This window comes from Coffea arabica, chromosome 6e, assembly GCF_036785885.1.
Source record: "Coffea arabica cultivar ET-39 chromosome 6e, Coffea Arabica ET-39 HiFi, whole genome shotgun sequence".
NCBI classification, from domain to species: Eukaryota; Viridiplantae; Streptophyta; class Magnoliopsida; order Gentianales; family Rubiaceae; genus Coffea; species Coffea arabica.
The window spans coordinates 2944782-2965397 of NC_092321.1; the positions used below are offsets into that span (position 1 = coordinate 2944782).

At 37.3% G+C, this 20616-nt stretch overlaps 1 protein-coding gene across 2 annotated transcripts; it reads right to left on the reverse strand.

The window, feature by feature from the left end:
* Nucleotides 1-7726: 7726 nt before the first annotated feature.
* Nucleotides 7727-13040, reverse strand: LOC140009298 (cytokinin riboside 5'-monophosphate phosphoribohydrolase LOG1-like). Of its 2 annotated transcripts, none has more exons than XM_072054430.1 (7): nucleotides 12585-13040; nucleotides 11397-11494; nucleotides 11208-11238; nucleotides 10309-10408; nucleotides 8761-8831; nucleotides 8508-8651; nucleotides 7727-8141 (listed from the first exon to the last, which is right to left on the reverse strand). In XM_072054430.1, the coding sequence occupies exons 1-7, from the start codon at nucleotides 12702-12704 to the stop codon at nucleotides 8049-8051; spliced, it is 657 nt and encodes a 218-aa protein (XP_071910531.1). In that variant the 5' UTR covers nucleotides 12705-13040; the 3' UTR covers nucleotides 7727-8048. The 2 variants fall into 2 exon arrangements, with proteins under 2 accessions (XP_071910531.1, XP_071910532.1); XM_072054431.1 differs by lacking the exon at nucleotides 12585-13040 and adding an exon at nucleotides 11940-12076 and having other exon boundaries at nucleotides 7865-8141.
* Nucleotides 13041-20616: the final 7576 nt, after the last annotated feature.

Below are 20616 nucleotides of genomic sequence, written 5' to 3' on the forward strand. Positions count from 1 at the left end.
TCTCTCACTAACTGCAGCGACCCACATTACAAAGAAAGGGACTGATGAACGCTATCATTTCCAGGAGCTGCTACCTGACCCTCTTATGCTACGACTGTATATTATGGTGTATCCATTACTGATTGCTCGTGTCAAAAAAAAAAAAAACCACTTGTACAAACGTTTGATTTCGTACAGAGGTTAGGGTGTTTCGTTTGTCTCCGAGACTACGCACGTTGTAATGGAAATTGGTAGGGTAGAACACTGTTAAGACTGACTAGTTATGAGAGATTGAGGTCGCAATTCTACAATATGACGTCCTGAGGTTCTTTTTTTCAATGATTCTCATACATGATACAACAACATAAACCGTCCTTTTTTGGATGGATTTAGTTTCGACGGATCAAAACATGTCTTCGAAATCATTAGGGTTTTTACGATTCGTCCACTAACTAACGTAATAATGCTCATATCATCAACAAATATTTTTTTTTTTTTTGAAGGAGCCAACCACATTCAAACATAAAACTTTTTGTGAGCAAATAATCTACTCTTATTAATTGAGCTAACTTATATTGGTACAACTTGGTGGAGTTTCATCCTAGGACAAGAGTGCTTTTATCATCCTACGCCGTACAATCTGTTTCCTGGTCGGACGCATTGCCTCCCTCCCCTCCCCGGTTCGGCGTTCTACTGCATGCATGCATTTACGCCAAAACGATTAAGCGGTCACGTAAATTGATCAGCTGTACGTTTACATTACATTTAGAAAACTACCATATTTGAGTACATTTAATGGTTTTATCACACAACTAATTTACATAAAAGAGTGATTTTATCTTGCTACAGTGATCTTCAAGATGGCATCCATTACTGCTAAAGTGAATTGGTTAAAGTAATTACCATCGCTAATTAGTGATTTAATTCATTTGTCTGCGATACCAACCGTCATCGCTAAAAAGCCGCAATCAGTCTAGTTTGGTACAACCGTTGTCCGTTGTCGCTGTATAATTACATTCTTACTGTACAAATATATTTATATTAAACAAAAAAAAAAACAAATGTTATAGTAATCAAAATTTTTATAAACACAAATGTCATTTTGTCGAATAGTGTAAGTAATCAAAATGTCCAAGCGAAGCATACAAAATTATTTAATTTTTTAAAAATAATACTGTAACATTTTTATGATGTGATTTAAATAAAATATATATTTCGAATAATGGCCTGTTGTTTGTCGAATAAGCAGATGAGACGGTAAGGGATACAAAAGACAGAGTGCGCGCGACGGAGGGGAGTAGCAGCAGAATGGTGGTAGTCTGGTTTTGTTAGTCCACCAATAAGCACAGGCTGAGTTGACGGCTACAAGACAAGGAGGAGGAGGATGATGGCGGTGGGGGTGTTGGGCAGTTGGCAATTGCCGTATTGTCAGGCAGTGGCAGTAGAATGGGAGCGGAGTGCAAACGACGTTGACATCCTTTTTACTTTGGAATCCGTGGTAGGCTAGAGAGGTGGTTAGTTACTGGGCTGCTGCTTCTGCAGAGTGCGCAGAGAGGGAGAGTGGCTCCCATAATCGGTAAATAATAAGGCGTGTGGGTCATCTGATGGCCGGACGTGAGTGGTGGTGATGTCTGGTCCCTTCTTGCCGTGCCCTTGCTTCCAATCTCTGTCGCTTTGCTCCGCCGTTTCTCCCACCACAACCCATCTCTACTCTTGGATTTTTTGGATCGAGATTCATACATACTGAACTCTGGGCCTTTTTTCAATTAGGGAAGCTTTGGATCCGTCCAGGAACTCAGTGGTGGGTTTTGTCTATAGGCTCCATTCTTCTCGGCCCAGACGATCCAAGCCCATCACAAATTGGGGATTTAACATCATCATATGGGGGATTCAAAATACTTATTGGATTTCCACTTCTGGGCATTTGCAGTTTGTACTCTTGGTCCCGTTTAGGCACAAGATACATATTGGATTTACCGCATTGAATGTGCAAAAAACCTATTCCAGCTTCTTTTTCTTTTTTTTTTTTTTAAAAAAAATTTGGGTAAGTATCAAAAGGAAAATAAAAAGAAAAAGAAAAAGAAACCTGTTTACTGCATTGAATATCTGAATGTATCAAAAAAGAACCTATTCACAAACAAAAGCCGTACAAAATCCAGTTTAGTAAAAACACTACTGCTGATCCGATGGATTTATCATTTATTTACTTCTTGCTCTTCAAGTGTTGATTTTGTTGGATGCGTTTAGACTGTGGAGGATTTCGATTATTAGAAAATCAAACCTCAAAAGCATTTGATTCTGCTTTTTTCTCGTAGCCAATGCAAATTGCAAACCCTCCCCCAACCCCGCTTCTCCTTCTTCCCCCAACAAAAGCAGAAAAGAAAAGAAAAAAAACATGCACCTTGAAGATCACAATCTACAATTACTTGCATAAGATGTGCACGAGGATTGATGGCTTAGTTACTCTGAGTTGATTGATGGCTTATGTACTTTGAGTTTTCAACAATAACATTGCCAACAAAATAAGGGAAAGAAAGCTGATGATGGGACTGTAAAAGATTTGCCCACTCGCGAAAGATTTGATTGGATCGCTCTTGAGTTTGTTTGTTTACAGAGTTTAATTTTTGGTTCGCTCCGAGTTTGTTTACGCTATATATTCCATGATTTGCATCAACTCAAAGCTAATTCTGTTTAATCCTTTCTACATCACATTTTAGCAAGGTGCAAGAATATATATATATATATAATTGCAAGGGAAGAAGAATGTAGACCAACTGAGTGGACTTGCCAACTAACAAACGCATTTGAATTATTCCAGACCCGCAATGCACAATACCAAAAGACGGCCGCGAAATGAACAAAATGCAGTTACAGGTAGGACGAATAATAATATGAAAGTAGTGGATTTGGCCATATCTGTAGTTGCTTTTGGTGGGGCGGGGGAAGGAGAGACCAACATCATCATATTCACAGTGGCTCACAATTCCCAGGTTCACGTGTAGCATTTGGCCCCTCACCAAACAGGCGAGTGAAGGAAAGGCAGTGGGGAAGAAGAGGACTTGTGCCGCTGTCCTATTAATTTGTCGAGCAGGCATCTCTTATGCATCACGGCCTGCGTTTCAGTCCCTCAAAAGTGATCGACCAGGTTATGAATGATCCACATTGCTGACCTTTCTTCGTTTCTTTTACATAATCATTCCCACGAGTCGATTCTGTATTATGTTTGTCTGTAGAACTGGAGACCAACGTTGTATCCTCTGTTGCCCTAGTGTATTCCCACCTTAACCGCAGACAACTATTTTATCTTTGGTTCAGACATGTCCCTCCCTTGGGTTCTCTCCTTTGCTAAGTTTCAATAGATTCTCTTCTTAAGTAATGATGGTGAAAGGGGGAAAATATTATGGTAATTTAAACCCAAACTCTTGCCTGTTAAAATGTGCTATAAACTACAAAAAACTTTCACTCTGTAAAATACATTTGTACTGGCATGTTATTTGTTGGAATATGAGATGAATGAGACAAGAAACTGGAATGTATAAAAGGTCCTCACTTTAATTAATATGCCTTTCAGCCCTTTTCTCTACGATATTTCTTTAAAATAAATTCTTGTACAACACTTCCAGATATAATAATATCTACACCGGTAAAATACTCCACAAAGAACGTTCCCTTCTCTTTATCCTCCAGAAATGTTGAGCACCACACATTCTTGCACAATCTATGGCGATCAATTTCGTAGACAACTAGATCAGCAAATGTTAATTCATAGAAATTTGCTTGTCAGACCGTCAATTCCATTGGAATTGGTGTGTATCAAATGGAATTTGCCTTCCATGCTGTATTGATAAATTCATCACAATCAATTTTTTTTTTTTTTTTTTTGTAAATTCTGCCCGGAATGAGAAATCTTGTACTACCATACCACAAACCAAAGTACTCGAGCAGAAGACAAAACTAACGTTACCCGATTTTTCTTCGGCTTGGTTGATTGATGATTACGCAATTTTTGGCAAAACTTAAAATGCTGTTTAAACTGGTATAATTATGATTGTGTTGGCTCGACTCGACTTACTTGCTCGTACACTTTCATTTTATAATTCTTTTCTCATAACCCAAAGAGTGAAATGTGGTGGAAGTTTGACTCGGCTCGGCTCTAATTGGCTTCCTCATGCACTTTCATTCTTTTTTTCTATTTTTTGTGGAATTAAAAGGTCTACAGGGGCTGTGTTTGCACGAGAACGAGTATTTGCTACAGAGACTTAAAGATACTTTCGGAATCTTTAAAATCAATTATAGGATCAAAGTTTGAGATCAATTTCATGCAACGGACAAGTGTCACGACATCAGCATTATTATAATGAACTTATCTCCAATTGCGGACTCTTTTTTTTTGTCGAGAGATAAAATCACACACTCCCAATTGGATTAGAAAATACTTGAGAGTTAGTAGTTAGAGGATCCAATTAAAAGTAATATAAGGAAACCTACAACAAACCCACGTCCGACTAATTGGTAACTGGACGAGGGTCCAATTGCGGACTCGTTGCCCCTATTATTTACGCTTTCAAATTTAAAAAGTTCGTCAATTAAATTGCGAGAGAATCGGACCACACATCACATGGTCCTTCTTGCACAATCTAATTATTGCTTTGCTTTGCAGAGGAAAAATTTAAATGGGTCAACGTTATTGGCGGCTATACACGGAGGATATCAAGACGTCGAGAGTTACACAAAATGGCCAGACCAGACCGCATCGGAAGATGAGTTGATTAATTATCCACATCTCCTTTTCCATTTCTGGATTCTCCTTCGCATGTTCGAGGACTCTTCCCTTGTCACGATGAAGATGGACATGGAGACCAATTTCTAAATTTTCCTCGCAGACAGAAATCAGAAACTGGGTAAATCCGGAAATCCCATGTCGGAATATAATTCGGGGACAAAAACATCATTGAACCGTCCCTTCAACCACCAAATCACAAAATTGCTTGGGCAAATAAATGGGCATTAGCGGCATATGGATCAGCAAGAGTAGCTGAGCAACCGACTGACCAGACCCATCAGCTAAGCCTACTACGCCCATATATGAATGACATTTACCACAAAAAGGTGTATGAGATACAGTGGCAAGTACGAAGTAGTTTTGGAACAGGGACCAGAGCAAGGCCAAGGCCAAGGCATATTACTAATGCCTATGATTTTGTCAGCAGGCGGGCACATGGTTGCTGCCTGTTTCATCCACGGCACCTCCCCCTCCCCACCTCATATGACACGTTTTATCCACCCACCATTTGTCCATCAATGTACGGACGTGTCTTTGATTTCCTTTTCTGCTCAATTTTTATTAGAAAGAACATAAAAGAACAGTGGAGAATAGTGCTGACATGTGGGCGAAAGGTGGATTTGGGGCAGGGACGGTCATCAGTATGACTGATGACCGTCCCTGCACGGTTCATGGTCCAGATTGGACCTCAAAAAAATGTGCGGCTCAGATAACAAGTGGTAACTCGATTTCCGCGCCGAGTGTGGGGCCCACCACTATCTGTTGTGAAAATACAACCTGTGGAAAAAAAGTTACACAATGAACAAAAGAAGTTACGCGCTGTTGATGAAGAGAAAATTTGTCAGGGACGGTTGCACCTGTGCAACCGTCCCTGCCCCGAGTCCGCGAAAGGTGAACACTCGCTCCCACCCATTGTTACAACAAGACAGGGACCCTTAATTAGTAGCGGAGCCACACACAAGTGTGTTGTGGTGTGGTGTGGTGGGGTAAAAATTATATAATGGTTTTGAAACCTTTTTCGAGATTTTTAAATTTAAACCATATTTGCATCCCCTGAACTTTATAAAATTCCCTCCTCATTCTGCATTGCATTGGCGACACTTTAAAAAGGAATTTTTTTTTGGCATTCCAAATTGAAGGATGCACATGTTATATTTGTTATATAAATAAATATAAGAGTATGATTTACGTTGAAATTGATCCATCGTTGCACTCTCTCTCTCTCTCTTTGTATTATAAGTTCTCACTGCAGCACTAGCCATATTGTAACAGAGCCACGTTCGACTTTTAATATGCCGAGTGCCCACACCCTTTTGCATATATATATATATATAAAATAGTAGTCATATAAGAAGAAGAAATCAATATTGTTGTTGTGAGTTTTCTCTCATCATATATAATTTTTTTTTGTCAACATAGGGAGTATTCTAACTTTTTGCTGGACTAATCTCCCTGCGCTTGTGCACCCGACTCTCACCCGACTCTCCAAGAATACACAAGTAAGTGGTAGAGAGATGATTCGAACACGCGACCTCAAGACCTAACTAAACTAACCCAAAATCATCCGAGCCAACTCTAAGAAGCTTTGTCTCACCACATATAATGATCTAGTCTCGCCTGTAGAGAGTAAAATGGGGTTGCCTGTCCTGAATTGGATCAACTTTTGTCTGTTGGCACTAACTTAAACCTTAACAGCAAAACAGGGCATCAGGGCCCTGAAATCGGCTCCAACATGTTTCTAACAAGACAGATTGGTCCCCCACCCCCCTCCTCTCTGGCTCTCTCTCTAGTTTTTTGTGGACAACTGCTAACGCTGGCCCATTTCTTTGGGGATAAGGAGCAATCGAAATGTAAGGTCCCCAACAACGTGTTGTTTGGAATTAATACTACTAGTACTGTAGCTAGCTACTGGTACTAATCCTCTTTTTCTTAAAAACTGCAATGATAATAATAACCTGTCAGAGAACTTGAAGACTGAAAACGTAATTGGAATGTGTGAGGCAATGCTTCTTTTTCCATTTATAGGGGAAGATCATTATTATTGTTCAACCTCGTGGTGAATGTTTGTCTGATAAGGAGGAAGGACGGTGAGTTGTCACCATCTTTTCTTTTTTCCTTTATGAATGTGATCATCGGAGACCTCTCCTCTCGCTGTTACATTGACCACACGCCATGGGTGACTTAGCTGTATCTCTACTCTGGTACAATGTCTCTGATGATGCTCAAAGGACTTCGTACTTGAAACTGATCAACACTACTGTTATTCATTCATTCATCTCTCTCTCTCTCTCGGATTTGGGGCAGGGACGGTCATCAGTATGACCGTCCCTGCACGGTTAAAAATTTGTGCGGCTGAAAATTGGCCCTCAAAATTTTGTGCGGCTGAAATAACACCATGTAACTCGAAATCCGCGCCAAGTGTGGGGCCCACCACTATCTGTTGTGAAAATACATCATGTGAAAAAAAAGTTACGCGCAGTTGAACCAATGTTACGCGCAGTTGAAATGAGCTAAAATTGGCAGGGACGGTTGCACGAGTCCCTCTCTCTCTCGCACACAATTTTCCAGGTCCCCTCCCTTGACTCATGGAAGCTAGTCTCTTTTTTTCATTTTTTTTTTTTAAATTTTTTTGTTAACCAGATTTTGACTACATATGATTGATTAGTCATCGGATAAGATGAAACATGGCAGTCTGCGTTCTTTTGTCAACAAAATCCATTAATTCCACATTTTAAAGTCTTTACACCATCAAGTCAAAGCCAAATGGGGCATGGTACGAGCTTAACACCATCAAGTCAAAGAATTAGCAGAAACATGAGATTCAGGGTTTGACATTCATCTTTTTTAGGGTCCTACATTTTTTTTTTTACCCAGACGGTGAAAGATAAACCTCGTTCACACGCTCTAGGTTCAGCCATAGCTATCTATACTCAACCCAACCCAGCCCTTTAATCCTCTAGTGTATGATTACAAGAAACTTTAATTGCTTACATTGCATAGGTAAATGCAGCCCACTATGAACTTTCTTAAAGACAGGAGGATTATACGACAATTCCAGAGTTTTCTTTTCCCTACTTACTAGTTACAACTTGCAATGAAAACTATGCGAAGGGAATAGACAGATGTCAGCATTGAGGTCACTTTCATCTCAAAATTTACAAAAGAATTCCCCTCGCAACAAAAATTCCAAGAACCCTCCAGTCAGACAGACCCTTTTTTTTTTTTTAACTGCTGCCATAAATTTAATAATCTAACAGCTCCCTCGAGTGCAGCAAATCCCAATTTTTCACCTTGAGATATCATAGTTTGGAGGATAGCCAAGCTGCTCCATCTCCCAGCTCAACTTTGAAGCAACTCCCTCGTGGCGAGGAACATATTCCTGAAAAAAATGACGAGAAATTCACATGAACAAAATGTTTGTCAAACTATTGCATTGCCTGCACTAGTTTGGGTTACAAGTAGCAGCTGCCAATTCAGCCCCCAAAATTAAATGGCGTGTGCATGCGCGCAGTTCCATCTACTTTCATAAAAAATGAACAAATAAAATTTTACATCACTTGTTTTGAAACTTAACTCATAAAGTGAATGCAGAAAACTTGTTGACTAGTTTAATTTCCCAAGGTTTTGCTCTTCTTCTTTTTCAAAATTGTAGAGTGACTGGATTTCATTTTGCTTACACACACGACAATTCAGAAGAAAAGTGCTCAACATTAAAAACTAATGTTTAGCTTTTAAAAACATTTACCTCCAATTTCTTGACCAGCTCCTGAGCTGTTGGTGCAGAAATAATGATATGGCGCGCACTTGGACTGATGAATCCTTCCTCCACAGCTTTGTCGATGAAGGACAACAATGAATTGTAATAACCATCAACATTCAGCAATCCCACCTGCAAAATGTTTACCAGCGTTTACTGTCGGAGGGTTGTCTATTCAGATCCCCTACATAACAGCTGAGCATGTTGATTAAATATGTAAGAGTTGAATATCAAAAACTACCGGCTTATCATGGATACCAAGCTGAGCCCAGGTTATCACTTCAAGCAGCTCCTCAAGAGTCCCATAACCACCTGCGTGAATTGACATGGTCCAATGAGCAGTTAGTATAATATACCTTTGCGTGATCGGAATGATGCTAGGATACGCATTGGCAGTTGAGGATCATATAATCATGTCAAGTACAAATTTTAATGAGAAAAGAGATGTCTGCGTTGAGCTGAAGACATCATAAGGTAATTACTTGCAACCAGAAGAAGGTCAAATGCACCTTTGACAAAGAAAAGATAGGGATGATGAATTATCGCTTGCTACTCTAGCGTCTAAAAGTTGACTAATCAATCAGTAGAGTGCGTCCTTGATTTGAGGACTGAATCTGAGTCCCACAGGAAATGAGCATAAGACCATCTACATATTACTACAGGTAGTGAGACAGAGCCACAGAGGAGAGAGCTGTAGCAGGCACAAGCAGTTACGGCAACTGTGCTACTTTCTTCTCCTCTACCTCGCAATGATAATTTGCTAAGGAACATCCGTGAGGTGGCACCAGAGGGCATGACCACAGTAAAAGCTTTGTTTCATGAAGTAAAAGGTCCCACACATTGTGGAGCCCATTGAATGTGAGAGAACTTCTATGGATTCGCAGAGCAAGAGGTACTTAGTTAGATCCAAGACTTGAACACACAAAGTGAAAGTGAGTTTATTTCACAATTAGAAGCTCTAATTTTCAGTGCAAGATGTTGATAGGTCAACAACTAGGGTTTGAAGGGTTGCTCTCTAATCATGTGTCTCGGGGTTCGTGACAAGCTACAGAAAGCAGCAAGTTTGTGATCATTTATTTACACTTGGACAGTGCTTTCATACCATCACAACAGCCTTTACTTAGTCAATATCAGAAACGCATATCCATTTTACCAAAAAAATGCAAAAGATGCAAATCCACAATGGAAAGCTTTCTTTTAGTATTCCATTTCCAATAGGAAACGTATTTCCTGATGAGGAACATAACAGATGGCCTCATAAACGCCTCTATTTTAGCACGTACTTCTATTTTGACAAAATAGTAGCAGTTGAAGAAAATCCCTGAAAAAGAAATAAATAAAGTAAACCTTCCCACCCCTGATGATGCCCCCCTCTTGAGAGAGACAACCAAGACAACGGACACTAAGCCGTATACAAGGCAACTCCTCGTTCTAGTTTCTTAAACCTGTTTCTTGATCCAGGAGTGTTATTCAAGTTAATTTTCAGCAATGAGTGTTCCTCCACAAAAAATATAAAATATAAAAAGGGGACGACCATCAGTATGGAAAGGATTATTATTAATAAATAGTTTCTTCTCTTTTTCTCCAGTTTAAAGTAAAAATCAAGCAAGGGGTGGTTCAGTAAGTAGGACACTTGATTTACTGTGAAAAGAATCATAACATGAGAGATGTGGTAAATCCAGGGTGCCAAAATTAGAAAAATAAAAGCACCTGGATGCTCTATCTTTTCATTAATCTGCCTTGAGATTTTAGTGCAAATACGAGAGTTTCTGCAAAGTTTTACACCAACCTGGTAAGGCAATAAAAGCGTCTGAGTTCCTAGCCATCTCTGCTTTTCTTTGATGCATGTCTGCCACTGCTTTCACTTCCCCTACTGGTTCACCAGTTAACTGAGAAAAAGGTACCCATTCCCAGGAAGAAAATTATTAATTTCCGAAACTGAAATGAAGAGAGAGAGAGATTAAAGTTTGTACAGGGGTGCTGTGCACTTGTGCAGTCAAGCAATGATGAGGCATGCAGGAATGGTGGACTTAATCCAGAACACTTTAAAGTCTCCAGAGGCCAGAGACAGTAGTCATGCACCACTGGATATAGATAATTTAAGACTTATTTACATACATAAATCGAGAACTTCAGCCACAGAAAGAGACGACGTAAAAAATTTACAGGGAAGCAAATACTCACAGCCAAACAATGTAAACGAGAGACGGGAAGACAAAAGGCAAAATCAGAAAAAATTCTTCGAACCCAAAAACTCATACTACTAGTAGCTGTTTCGAAATGCAAGCTATTATAGTACACCAAAAAGATAAGGCCACGGAGGAGGCAGGGAGAGATAAACTCTACTGAGTAGCCAAAATGAAAAAGAGATATACGTAAAAAATGCCCAGATAAAAGCAACATTCATTTAAATTAACAAGTCTGTAAACTATTATTCTAAAGTCAGTCAAGGAGGAAAGAGAAAGAATGAGAAAAAATTACTACCATCTATCAATGATTACGAGGACCAAAAAAAAAAAGCAAATAAGAATAGTTAAATCTCACAACAAACTGATTCAAACCATAAAACAGGGGGAGGAATGACAATATAGTAGCACGGTGGGGCTTCTTGTTCACAAGATACTATTCTACTCCTATTAAGAAAAGGGCAAAAGGCTTAAGACTTTATTAAGGCATAGCAGACATTACCTCTCGAGGCATGAGCGTCTTGGGAATAACTCTACAGAGAGACAATAACATGACAAAAATTAGTTTTAGTGAACAAGTAAGCATAAACTCCTCATTGATTATGTCTGTCAATCCTCTGTTTTCTCTTACCCTGTTTTTGAGAGTTGTGAGGGAAATACTACACGAGGAACGGAATGGAAGGAACCTTACCCAAGAACATGCCTACCACCATTATGAACAGCTTGTGAAACCAAACCCATCAGACCTATGCTGCCTCCTCCGTAGACCAAATCAATGTTCCTGGAGACCTTCAAGAACATCAAAAAAGGCACAACCCATAAACCCCAGAACTTCAAATTTTCATTGGCAGCTATTTCAATACTAAAAATTGGAGACTTAGGTTTATCAAAGCCAGTCCAGGCTTTTGGAACCGTTTCACATGATAGCTCCAGTTTAGTCAAGTTCTTGCCCTTTGCAGAGAATCAAAAGGAACATTTTTTTTTTATTTCAGGGCCCTCGATGCAAAGGCGGTTTACTTTTTCAATTTTATCTGTTTATTTTACATCTTTAGATACTGTAAATGATGAAAAAGGTTTACTCGAAGGTAAAATATGGGTTCTGTCGAACTCATAAAAAGATAAGGTCAATTCAGTACATTCTTTCCATGGGCTCCTTATCAATAACTATCAAGAACAAGTTAGAGAAAAGGGGTATAGAAAAAGCAAAGAGTGAACGAAAGAAAGAAAGGAAAACCTGTGGACGAAAGTTACAGGACATATTGGAGAACTGAAGGTGCAGATCATAAAACAAATAAAAATCTTATCTTTCCTGTGTAAATAGGAAAGCAAGTCGAAGAAAATACAGCAATGTGTGACCCTCTCCCTGGCGGGAGAGAGAGAGAGAGTACAAGTGTACAACATGCAAGGCACCGAAAGCCTGAAAGAAAATAAATGAATAAATGAAAAATAAAAACACTCCCAGGAAGACCGCATTTGCATGATGAACTGAAGACAAACCAAAGCTACTCGTCATGGAAGCAGCCAACATCGAATTCCGGAATTCTGGAAAAAGGCCATGAACCAACTTGAAAAGAGAGATAGATACACCAATGCGGAGAAAGTTTTGATTGATTTCAACCGAAACCCATCTCAAATCACTTGACACAGACACCAGAAAAACTGAAAACGACACTTCCCAGCGGAAAAGGAAAAAGAAGAAGCACGCCGCTTGATAGAAAACGGCACATTGATAAAAAACCCAGGTCAACAAAAAAGAAAGGATTTATGTGTAAAAAGAAAGACCCAATTTTGGAAAATTTTGAGGTGAAGATAGCAAAATCAAAGAAAGCAAAGAAAAGAGCAAAGGAGAAAGGCGACATCTTTGAGAGAAAAGCAATACCAATTCCCTGCCAAGCTCAATAGCAGCGTCTTGGTAGCTAGTCTTCTTGCCTTGGCTACTACCGCAGAAAACACAAATCCTCCGGAACTTTGATTCTTTGGTTTCGCATTCCGTCTCCATTTTCCTCTTCTTTTCTCTCGATATATAAATTACCACCGTCTTTGTCTCTATACAACCTTTTTTTTTTCTTATTTTGTAGGGTATTGGGGTTGGAAAAGGGGTGGGGGGGTGGTGGTGGGGGTGTTCTAATTAGAATAAATGGCCCTAAAACAATAAAATTCCTGTAGCAGTTGGCAAAGGTGTAACACCGGACGTGCGCCGCAGAGGAAGCAATGCACGTATAGGACTCTGCTGCTGCTACCGCTAACACTGACGCTACAAAGGATGGAGTTTTTGAATATGGCGACTGGCGAGCTTTTTGTTTTAAGACGATTTTTGCGTCTGTGTTTCGGCTTTGGTTCTTCTTTTGGGCCTCGCCCTTGGTTGTTTATATAGAGCTGTCTTCGCACGTGACACTGTATTAGCACGCTCTTGTTCGCAACTCTGGTGGGTGTGGGACCATTGTCCTACTAATCCTCCTATTTATTGTTAACATTCACTTGCCAAATTTGAGCAATGCTACTACTAATTGTTTTGGCTTAATATTAACGTGGTCCACACGTTAATTGGTCCTCTCCTATTCGTTTTCTTCTTTTTCTTCTTTTTTTTTTTAAATAAAAAAAATTGCGTTTTTATTTGTAAATTCCTTCTCTGGGATTTAAGTCCTGGACATCCTAAAATACATATGGATAGAATTTTAAATTTGGTATGGGTAGACCCAAAATATCGTCCCTATCTTATCACGGACACCATTTTATGGATGGGTGTGGAGGAAAAATTGCCCAAATCTTAATGACGTTTGTCCTTTTTTACATTTTTCTTCTACTCGTTCAAACGGAAAAGGGAAAAAGGATTAGATGAGGGATGGTCATCGTAAAGTCTACTTGATTTAAATGCCAAAATAATCTGCCTCCTATAAGAGAAAATAAAATCCAAATTACGAACTAATTTTTACACTATTATGTCCTGAAAAAACGCAATTTCGTACTAATACAAGCATCCACTAATTAATAATGGCCCAAAAACATGAAGGACTGCTTTCGTAATACACGTTACAAATTAAGAAAAGCAAAATTTTTTTAAAAAAATTTTGACGGATATTTGGGTGTACAAGATTAGATTATTATCATTTCAATCAAGAATAAACCTTATTCGGTGGACTTCGTGTCTTCCGAAGCTCGTGGTAAAAACAAAAAAGAAATAACAAATGCATTTCTAGGTCAATTTTCCGGAGAAAAAAAAAAGAACAATAGAAGAAAGCAAGAACACGAAACTCTAAAAGATATACTTGTTTTCAGAAATCGCCCTTGAGATTTCTAACAATTGCATTGATTTTGCTTGAGATTTGAGAAATTTCACCGACCTCCCCCATCAAAAATTTGAGACCCACTACTTACCTCATTCAGGGTAAAATCACTGCTCTACCCTAACACTTCAAGGTTTATTACAAACTTAATTTGTTTAGGGGAAAAAATCTTTGCAGTAATTAAAAGACAAAAAACTAGTAATAAAATGAGACTTTGTTGAGTTTCAGAGCACAAGTTCACAATAGATATAGACAAGGTGCTTTTTAATCTATACATACAATAAATTGTTAGGCCATATAAGTTGTTCAAACGTTATAATGCAGCTGGAATTGGAAGTTGAACCTCCATGTCCCAAAGTTGAAGTTTTCAGGATATCTTCAGTCATAAAAAATTATGACATTTAGAGAATTTGAAGATTTGGAACTTGATCACAATTATAATGTCGTGAAACAAAGTTGGTACTTAAGTGAATATGTTAGCAATTCTTTTCCTTTTTCTTTAAAGGGTCTATGGCACGTTAAAGAATTTTAATGTTTCTTTTGTCGGAGGTGAAAGGAAAAATATAAGATCAAAGGAATGAAAGAACAAAAGACATAATAATGAAAGATTTTAAAAACCATAAGATTCAAATACAGAATTACAGTGTATTTTTGTCTCACAATGGATCACGGGAGACCGATTTAAAAACAAAATATGAAGGAAAATGGGACGGAGGTCATAAAAGATTGATAAACTTACTAAGGAAAATTTTCAACTGAATTATCAAGCTTGAATAACTTATATGGCCTAATAATTTGTTGCACCAGTGGATTAAAAAAATATTGTCTAAATCAATTATGGAATAAAATTAAAGAAAAAAAATCCATAGGGCATTTGTGAAATAAAATTATCGTCTCACTCATCAAAATACCTTTTTACCTTTTTAATGATACTTTTTATGACTTAGGGTGTGTTTGATAAAATTAAAGTTTGAAATTTGAAGTCTGAATCCATTAAATTATTGAATTGTTAAGTATTAAATTTAATATATTTGAGTGTATATTACATTCAGTGATAAGTGAATAGTTTATCACTTAATTTTGAGAATAAGTTTTGCTTAGAAAATTAATTGCCACTTAATTAATTAAGATGTTTAATTTTTGGTTATCAAAAGATTTGAATCTATTAAATTTAAGTATTGAATTAAATTATCAAACAGGGCCTTAGACTTATATGTTGCCAAAAATTGAAAAGCAAGGGAAATTAGTGAAAATTTTTAAACTTTAAAGGAGGTCAGTGTAATTGTCAAAAAATTCAAAGGGAGCTTTCTGAAATTATCCCAAAATGTTGCAATCGCAAGTTTGACTGCTCTTATTGCTGGGCATTTATATTAAATTATTATAATGCAACTATAAAGTGCAGCCACCGTCACGCATTGTCGTTGATAAGGGTCATCACTGCACAGTCGGTTGAAAAATGACATACTACATTTGAATTTTTTTTTTTTTTTTTTTTTTATCATTGGCGCATTTATTTCAATTTTACTGACCTGCATCTTATACTTCATCGGCTGACCAAACCAACCCAAAGCAAGTTGGTTGACATAATGCATTTGATTGAATCATCGACTCAGACACTCAGCATATGTAGTGCCGAACCAAAAAGACACTACTGCATATAAGCATCCCCTGGGAAACTAATCGGTTGGATGACGTAATTGCTAAACACAGCATCACCCTTTGTTTTTGTTTTTGTCAATTTTTTTTTTTTTACCCCTTTCTGCTGTCTGATCATTGTTTTAACCTATAAACTAGCAGTAAAGCTATCCCTGCATGCATTCCTTGATCCATATGCCCGTCCCTTTTGTCTCTGCAAGACTGCAACTTGAAAAAAGCTTAGCGCCTTTCTAACTGGAAAAAGGCTTTATTAATGGACACAGTAACTTGCGGGATAGTTTATTTTTTTTTTCCCTTTCTAATTTAATGTAGATGCATGTCAGTAAGGTGTCCAAATTGTATGGGCTTATTGATAAGTAATACTACTCACGAAGAGGAAAAAATTCAGGATTTTGAGATGGTGGCATAGAGCGTTGTGTGCATTGATGATTGGAATAAACATGTGGGTAATGGCCATTCTCCTTGTACCCAAATCCACCCTTCATTTGCCAGACACAATTGTTGTATTGGGAGGAAACATTTCGTTTTTATTACACGCCCCCCATTCTATTCCCCATATCACTTCACTTAGCATGCTGTCCTCCCACACTGCTATCTGCGCATCGCCCAGGATCAACACCCACCCGCCCACCACACACACAGAGGCTAAAATATTAGTATTATTACCATGAAAGGCATTTCTTGAATTCTTAATTACTGGATGGCCTTGTGGCACCCTGAAATTGTTTAATACTTACCAAATAGCAATACTACGTTCTTTATTGTTGCCAGGAATGCAGGAACTGATCAGTTACTGAAACCCTACCCCTCCATTTTTATTTTTTGATATGATGTGAAAAACCAATGTTTATATCTTAACTAGATTTATTCACGAAATAATTATGTATAAGCAAGCATTCTCCAATCCCCAAGTTGGCTAGGCCTTTCCGTCTCTTCTGCCTTTCCATTTCCCTTAGTGTAGGCATCTATCCACTTACAGCTAGCTACACTACGGATACTACTCAGTAATCGGTACTTATTGAGATTATAAACGTGTAATTACTATTTTTACTGCTAGTGTCGAGCATGTACTAATACAATATTTGTGTACCTTGTGCATGCTTGCATGCGCATTTATCGCATGTTTTTGTGTGTGAGTGAACCGGGGGGCATATATGTATGTATGCGTATGTTAGGCTGCAGTTTTTCTTCGGGGGACAGGTTAGCTAGAATATTATATCAATTTCTCCTCTTTTTGTATTTTTCTTAGGGTGTGCTATAATAAGAGTTTTTTTTTTTAAAATTTTGCATGGATTCGACTCTGATTATCAACATGCGAGTCAAAACATACCCTCGAACCATATATCATGTATAGAATTCTTACGGATCGTCCATCAATATAGTCCTCATATCAGTAATGGGATCCGAACTTTCGACCTTTTATGCGAAAATGACCCATCTTACCGACTTCTCGAGGGATAAGAGCACCATTAATCTTAACATCTTTCTGCAACTTCAAATGAATTAGTAGTCTTCTAATGCTTCGGCGGACTAGGGCACAATCATGGCCCGGTTAATTTATAAATAATTTCCTCCTTGTTGTGAGAACTTAATAGTACTGGTAGTGATAACGGCACATTCAATGTATGTACAATTTATAAATAATTAAAATGAGTTAATTTTATACATTATTTTTTTGTTTTTCACGTAAATCAAAATGATATAAAATTTTATACATTCAATGTATGCCGCTTCTAGGGTTTTATGCATTGTATAGATAGGAGTTTTGAGTATGGGCATCTGATCAGCAGTTCGCATTTTGGATGATAAAACATGTTTTAATTGCAATTTGCATCCTTGAATTATAGCTGATTAGCAGCTTCAACCCCTAAACTTATTAATTTTAGCACTTTATAGCACGAACTTTTCTTACTACATTTTTAATCGAATATCTTTAGTACCCCCAATTTGGATATGTTTTTCTTGTTCATTTAGAAACAGTTTGTAAAGTCTTTAGACAAAAGTGGCTACGTTGTTGTTTTTCAATCAACTTGAGCAATGCGATTTAAATTGATGGTATAAGGTACTTAAGTGCTAAAATTGATGAGGGTTTAAATTGCTCAGCAGTGATAGTTGACTGGTGCAAATTGCAGCTACCCCATACAAGAAAATCAAAGTAGAAATGACCAATAAAAGGAGAACAAAAGGAATAAACTATACTGACGGATTGGGCAGGCATGGCAGGGTCTATTTACAATACTTTTGCATTATACGAAAATCGTTTTGTTTGTTTGTTTGTTTTCTTTCGTGTCTAAATATCGTATGGTCCAATTAATTCGGACGCGGGGCTGGAGCGGTTGTCAGAACAACCGCTCCGGAAGGTGTAACACCATTTGTACATGGTGTAACATCATCTATACAATGTGTAACAATTGAACAACAGCGAGTAAAATAAAACACCATTTTTGTGGGTCCCACACGGCGTGAAAATCGAATTACAAGACGTGATCTGAACCGCACAAAATTTTTTAGCTTCATCCAGGCCGTCAACTGCCTGGGCCCTCGTCCAATTAATTCGGAGCTATAGTCCCAAGGCTACTAATGAGGCGAACAGCTATATACTACTGTACATAACAAGATTTTAGGATTGCTACTGTATGATGAGACCGTGGTTCTTCGTCGTTTTCAGTGTACCGAGTTAATACATTGAATGCAAGATGGATCGGTATTTTGGTTCAAGGGCAATGCACCAGTAGGAGATGAAATGCCGCGAGATGCGAACAAAGTAAATAAGAACAAGCTATGAAGAATTTATTGCAACAATTTCTGAAACTTCATGCTTCGCTCTGCAGCAAGAGATTGAGCTGAAATCACGACTGCTGGATCTATCACCCTTTTAGTCCTACCAACATCCGACCCATCCTTTAATTTTCCATCATTTCCCAATGGATATATATAAGGATTGTATATTCGAGTCCCATAATTTTCTGGATCTTCAAAACATAAACAGGGCAAGTGTTAAAATGAAAATTACAATCATTAACTAGTTAATTTATCAGTGAATTAAACTGACTAATGTCGTGTTTTTTTTTTTTAAAAAAAAAAAAGAAAGAAAGAAAGAAAGAAAGAAGAAGATCTGATGAGTTCTTAATTTGTGGAGTGTTGTGTTTGTCTTGATAGAGGGAAGAGGATGCTGCAACGAGAACTCCATCCTGGCATAATTTATAAAAACGGAAAAAAAAAACACTTTAAATCACTTATGATGAGCTTTGTAATGATTATCGAGTGAGCAAATTGGAACTCAGTTTTGAAATCAATGTGAAAAAATCGAACTTTTCCTTTTCACTTCCCATATGGGAAGAATTAATTGTGCTTGGAGACCGATTTGTCATCTTCGAGTACGCCAACCAGTTTGGCTGTTATAATTTGTCAAAGCAAAGACCTAACAGAAAATGATTTAAGTCACCACCATTTGCGCGAAAACTTTTATAAGCCAATGACTTCTTTGTTACTAAGTCGAGAAATAGGGTGACTTGGTAAGAGTGTGAACTAAAATAACAATTGAACTATAATGTTCCCATAATTCTAGGTGGTCTGAATTGTGTAGTTTAATTTGGGGCAAATATATTCGATTGCCTTGGTTTGATTTGCGACACTATATACACTATCACCGTTGGATTCATAATACATGTGAAAAAAATTGAATTTTTACATATTTGTCATTCAAATTTGTACGTATCAAGCACGATTCAACATTTCCAATTCCCACGAGTGTGATCTTCTATTTTATGAGCATATTATTTGCACTCCCATTTTTGTTAACCACACTTCTACTATTATTTTAATCGTATAGTTTCATTTATTATATTATATGATAAAACAAATGAAATGGTGGAAGTGCAAATGACAAAAAACATTTTTCATAAATTAACTTAATAAATTAGTTTATGCATTCACGTACCATTGCTCCGAAGTTGCTTGTGCTGCAATTATCTTTCATCACGTCTTTGTGTAGTGATGACTTAATGCTTGTTCTTACTTCTTAAAAGAGTAGTTTTGATGAGAGTGGAGGAATGGGTTAGGTGGTACGAAAGAAGGGAATATAAATAAGAGATATTGGGTTCAAAGCTTCTCGCTTACATTAGAAAAAAAAATAAAGGGAAAAAAAAGAGCAGCTTTGATGAAATTTCAAAAAAAAAAAAAATGATTTACTTTCGAAGATTTTAAACAAAAAAAAAAAAAAAAATCAACACATGTTCTGAAAAGCTACTAAATCTGTTAGGACAAGGCATTAATGGTTAACTAAAAATTAATGGTTGCCGCCCTTCTATATCTTATTACCTTTCCAATCTCATAATACTATGCGTCTGTGTGACTGCTCTCTATTTTCACCGCTTGATCCACTGCATTTACTAGTTAAAAGTTTCGATTAGATATAAGGTATAATTTCATATACCTCCCTAAGAATGATATTTTTTGTAACATTTTTAGCTCCCTTTGGAAGAAATGCAAGAACGAAATTTTTTTTATTCTAATACTACCCTTATGTGATCCTACTTTATGATGCTTACAACAACAATAAAAAATAAAATAAGATTAAAAAGTGAAAACATGAGCAGTTATAAATGCAATAATGAGTAAATTTTTTAGATATACAACAATTATTGTCCAGTATAACAAATGAGGTGTTTTGGAAAGCATACTACATTCCTAGATATATATTTAGTCATTGGATCATTTTTTGATTAATTTTGACTAATTTATAAATTTTTTATAAGTATGATTTATATTATAAACCATACATGTGAAGAGATTATTTTAATTTTAGGGTCCGCTTGTTTAGGGTGAAAATGTTTTCCAGGAAAATATTTTCCTAATTTCCCGTGTTTGGTTGCACAAAAGTTATTGAAAACATTTTCCTATGTAAAATATTTTCACTCATCTTATGGAAAACAACTTCCCTTCCAAACTTATTGAAGTTGTTTTCCAAAA

Excerpts from the sequence above, each read along its gene's own strand:
- LOC140009298 (XM_072054430.1), bottom strand. The coding sequence starts at position 12,704 with ATGGAGACGGAATGCGAAACCAAAGAATCAAAGTTCCGGAGGATTTGT. Across the intron at positions 11,495-12,584 it reads TTGAGCTTGGCAGGGAATTG|GTCTCCAGGAACATTGATTT; the intron begins GTATTGCTTTTC and ends ATGTTCTTGAAG. Across the intron at positions 11,239-11,396 it reads GGTGGTAGGCATGTTCTTGG|AGTTATTCCCAAGACGCTCA; the intron begins GTAAGGTTCCTT and ends GTCTCTCTGTAG.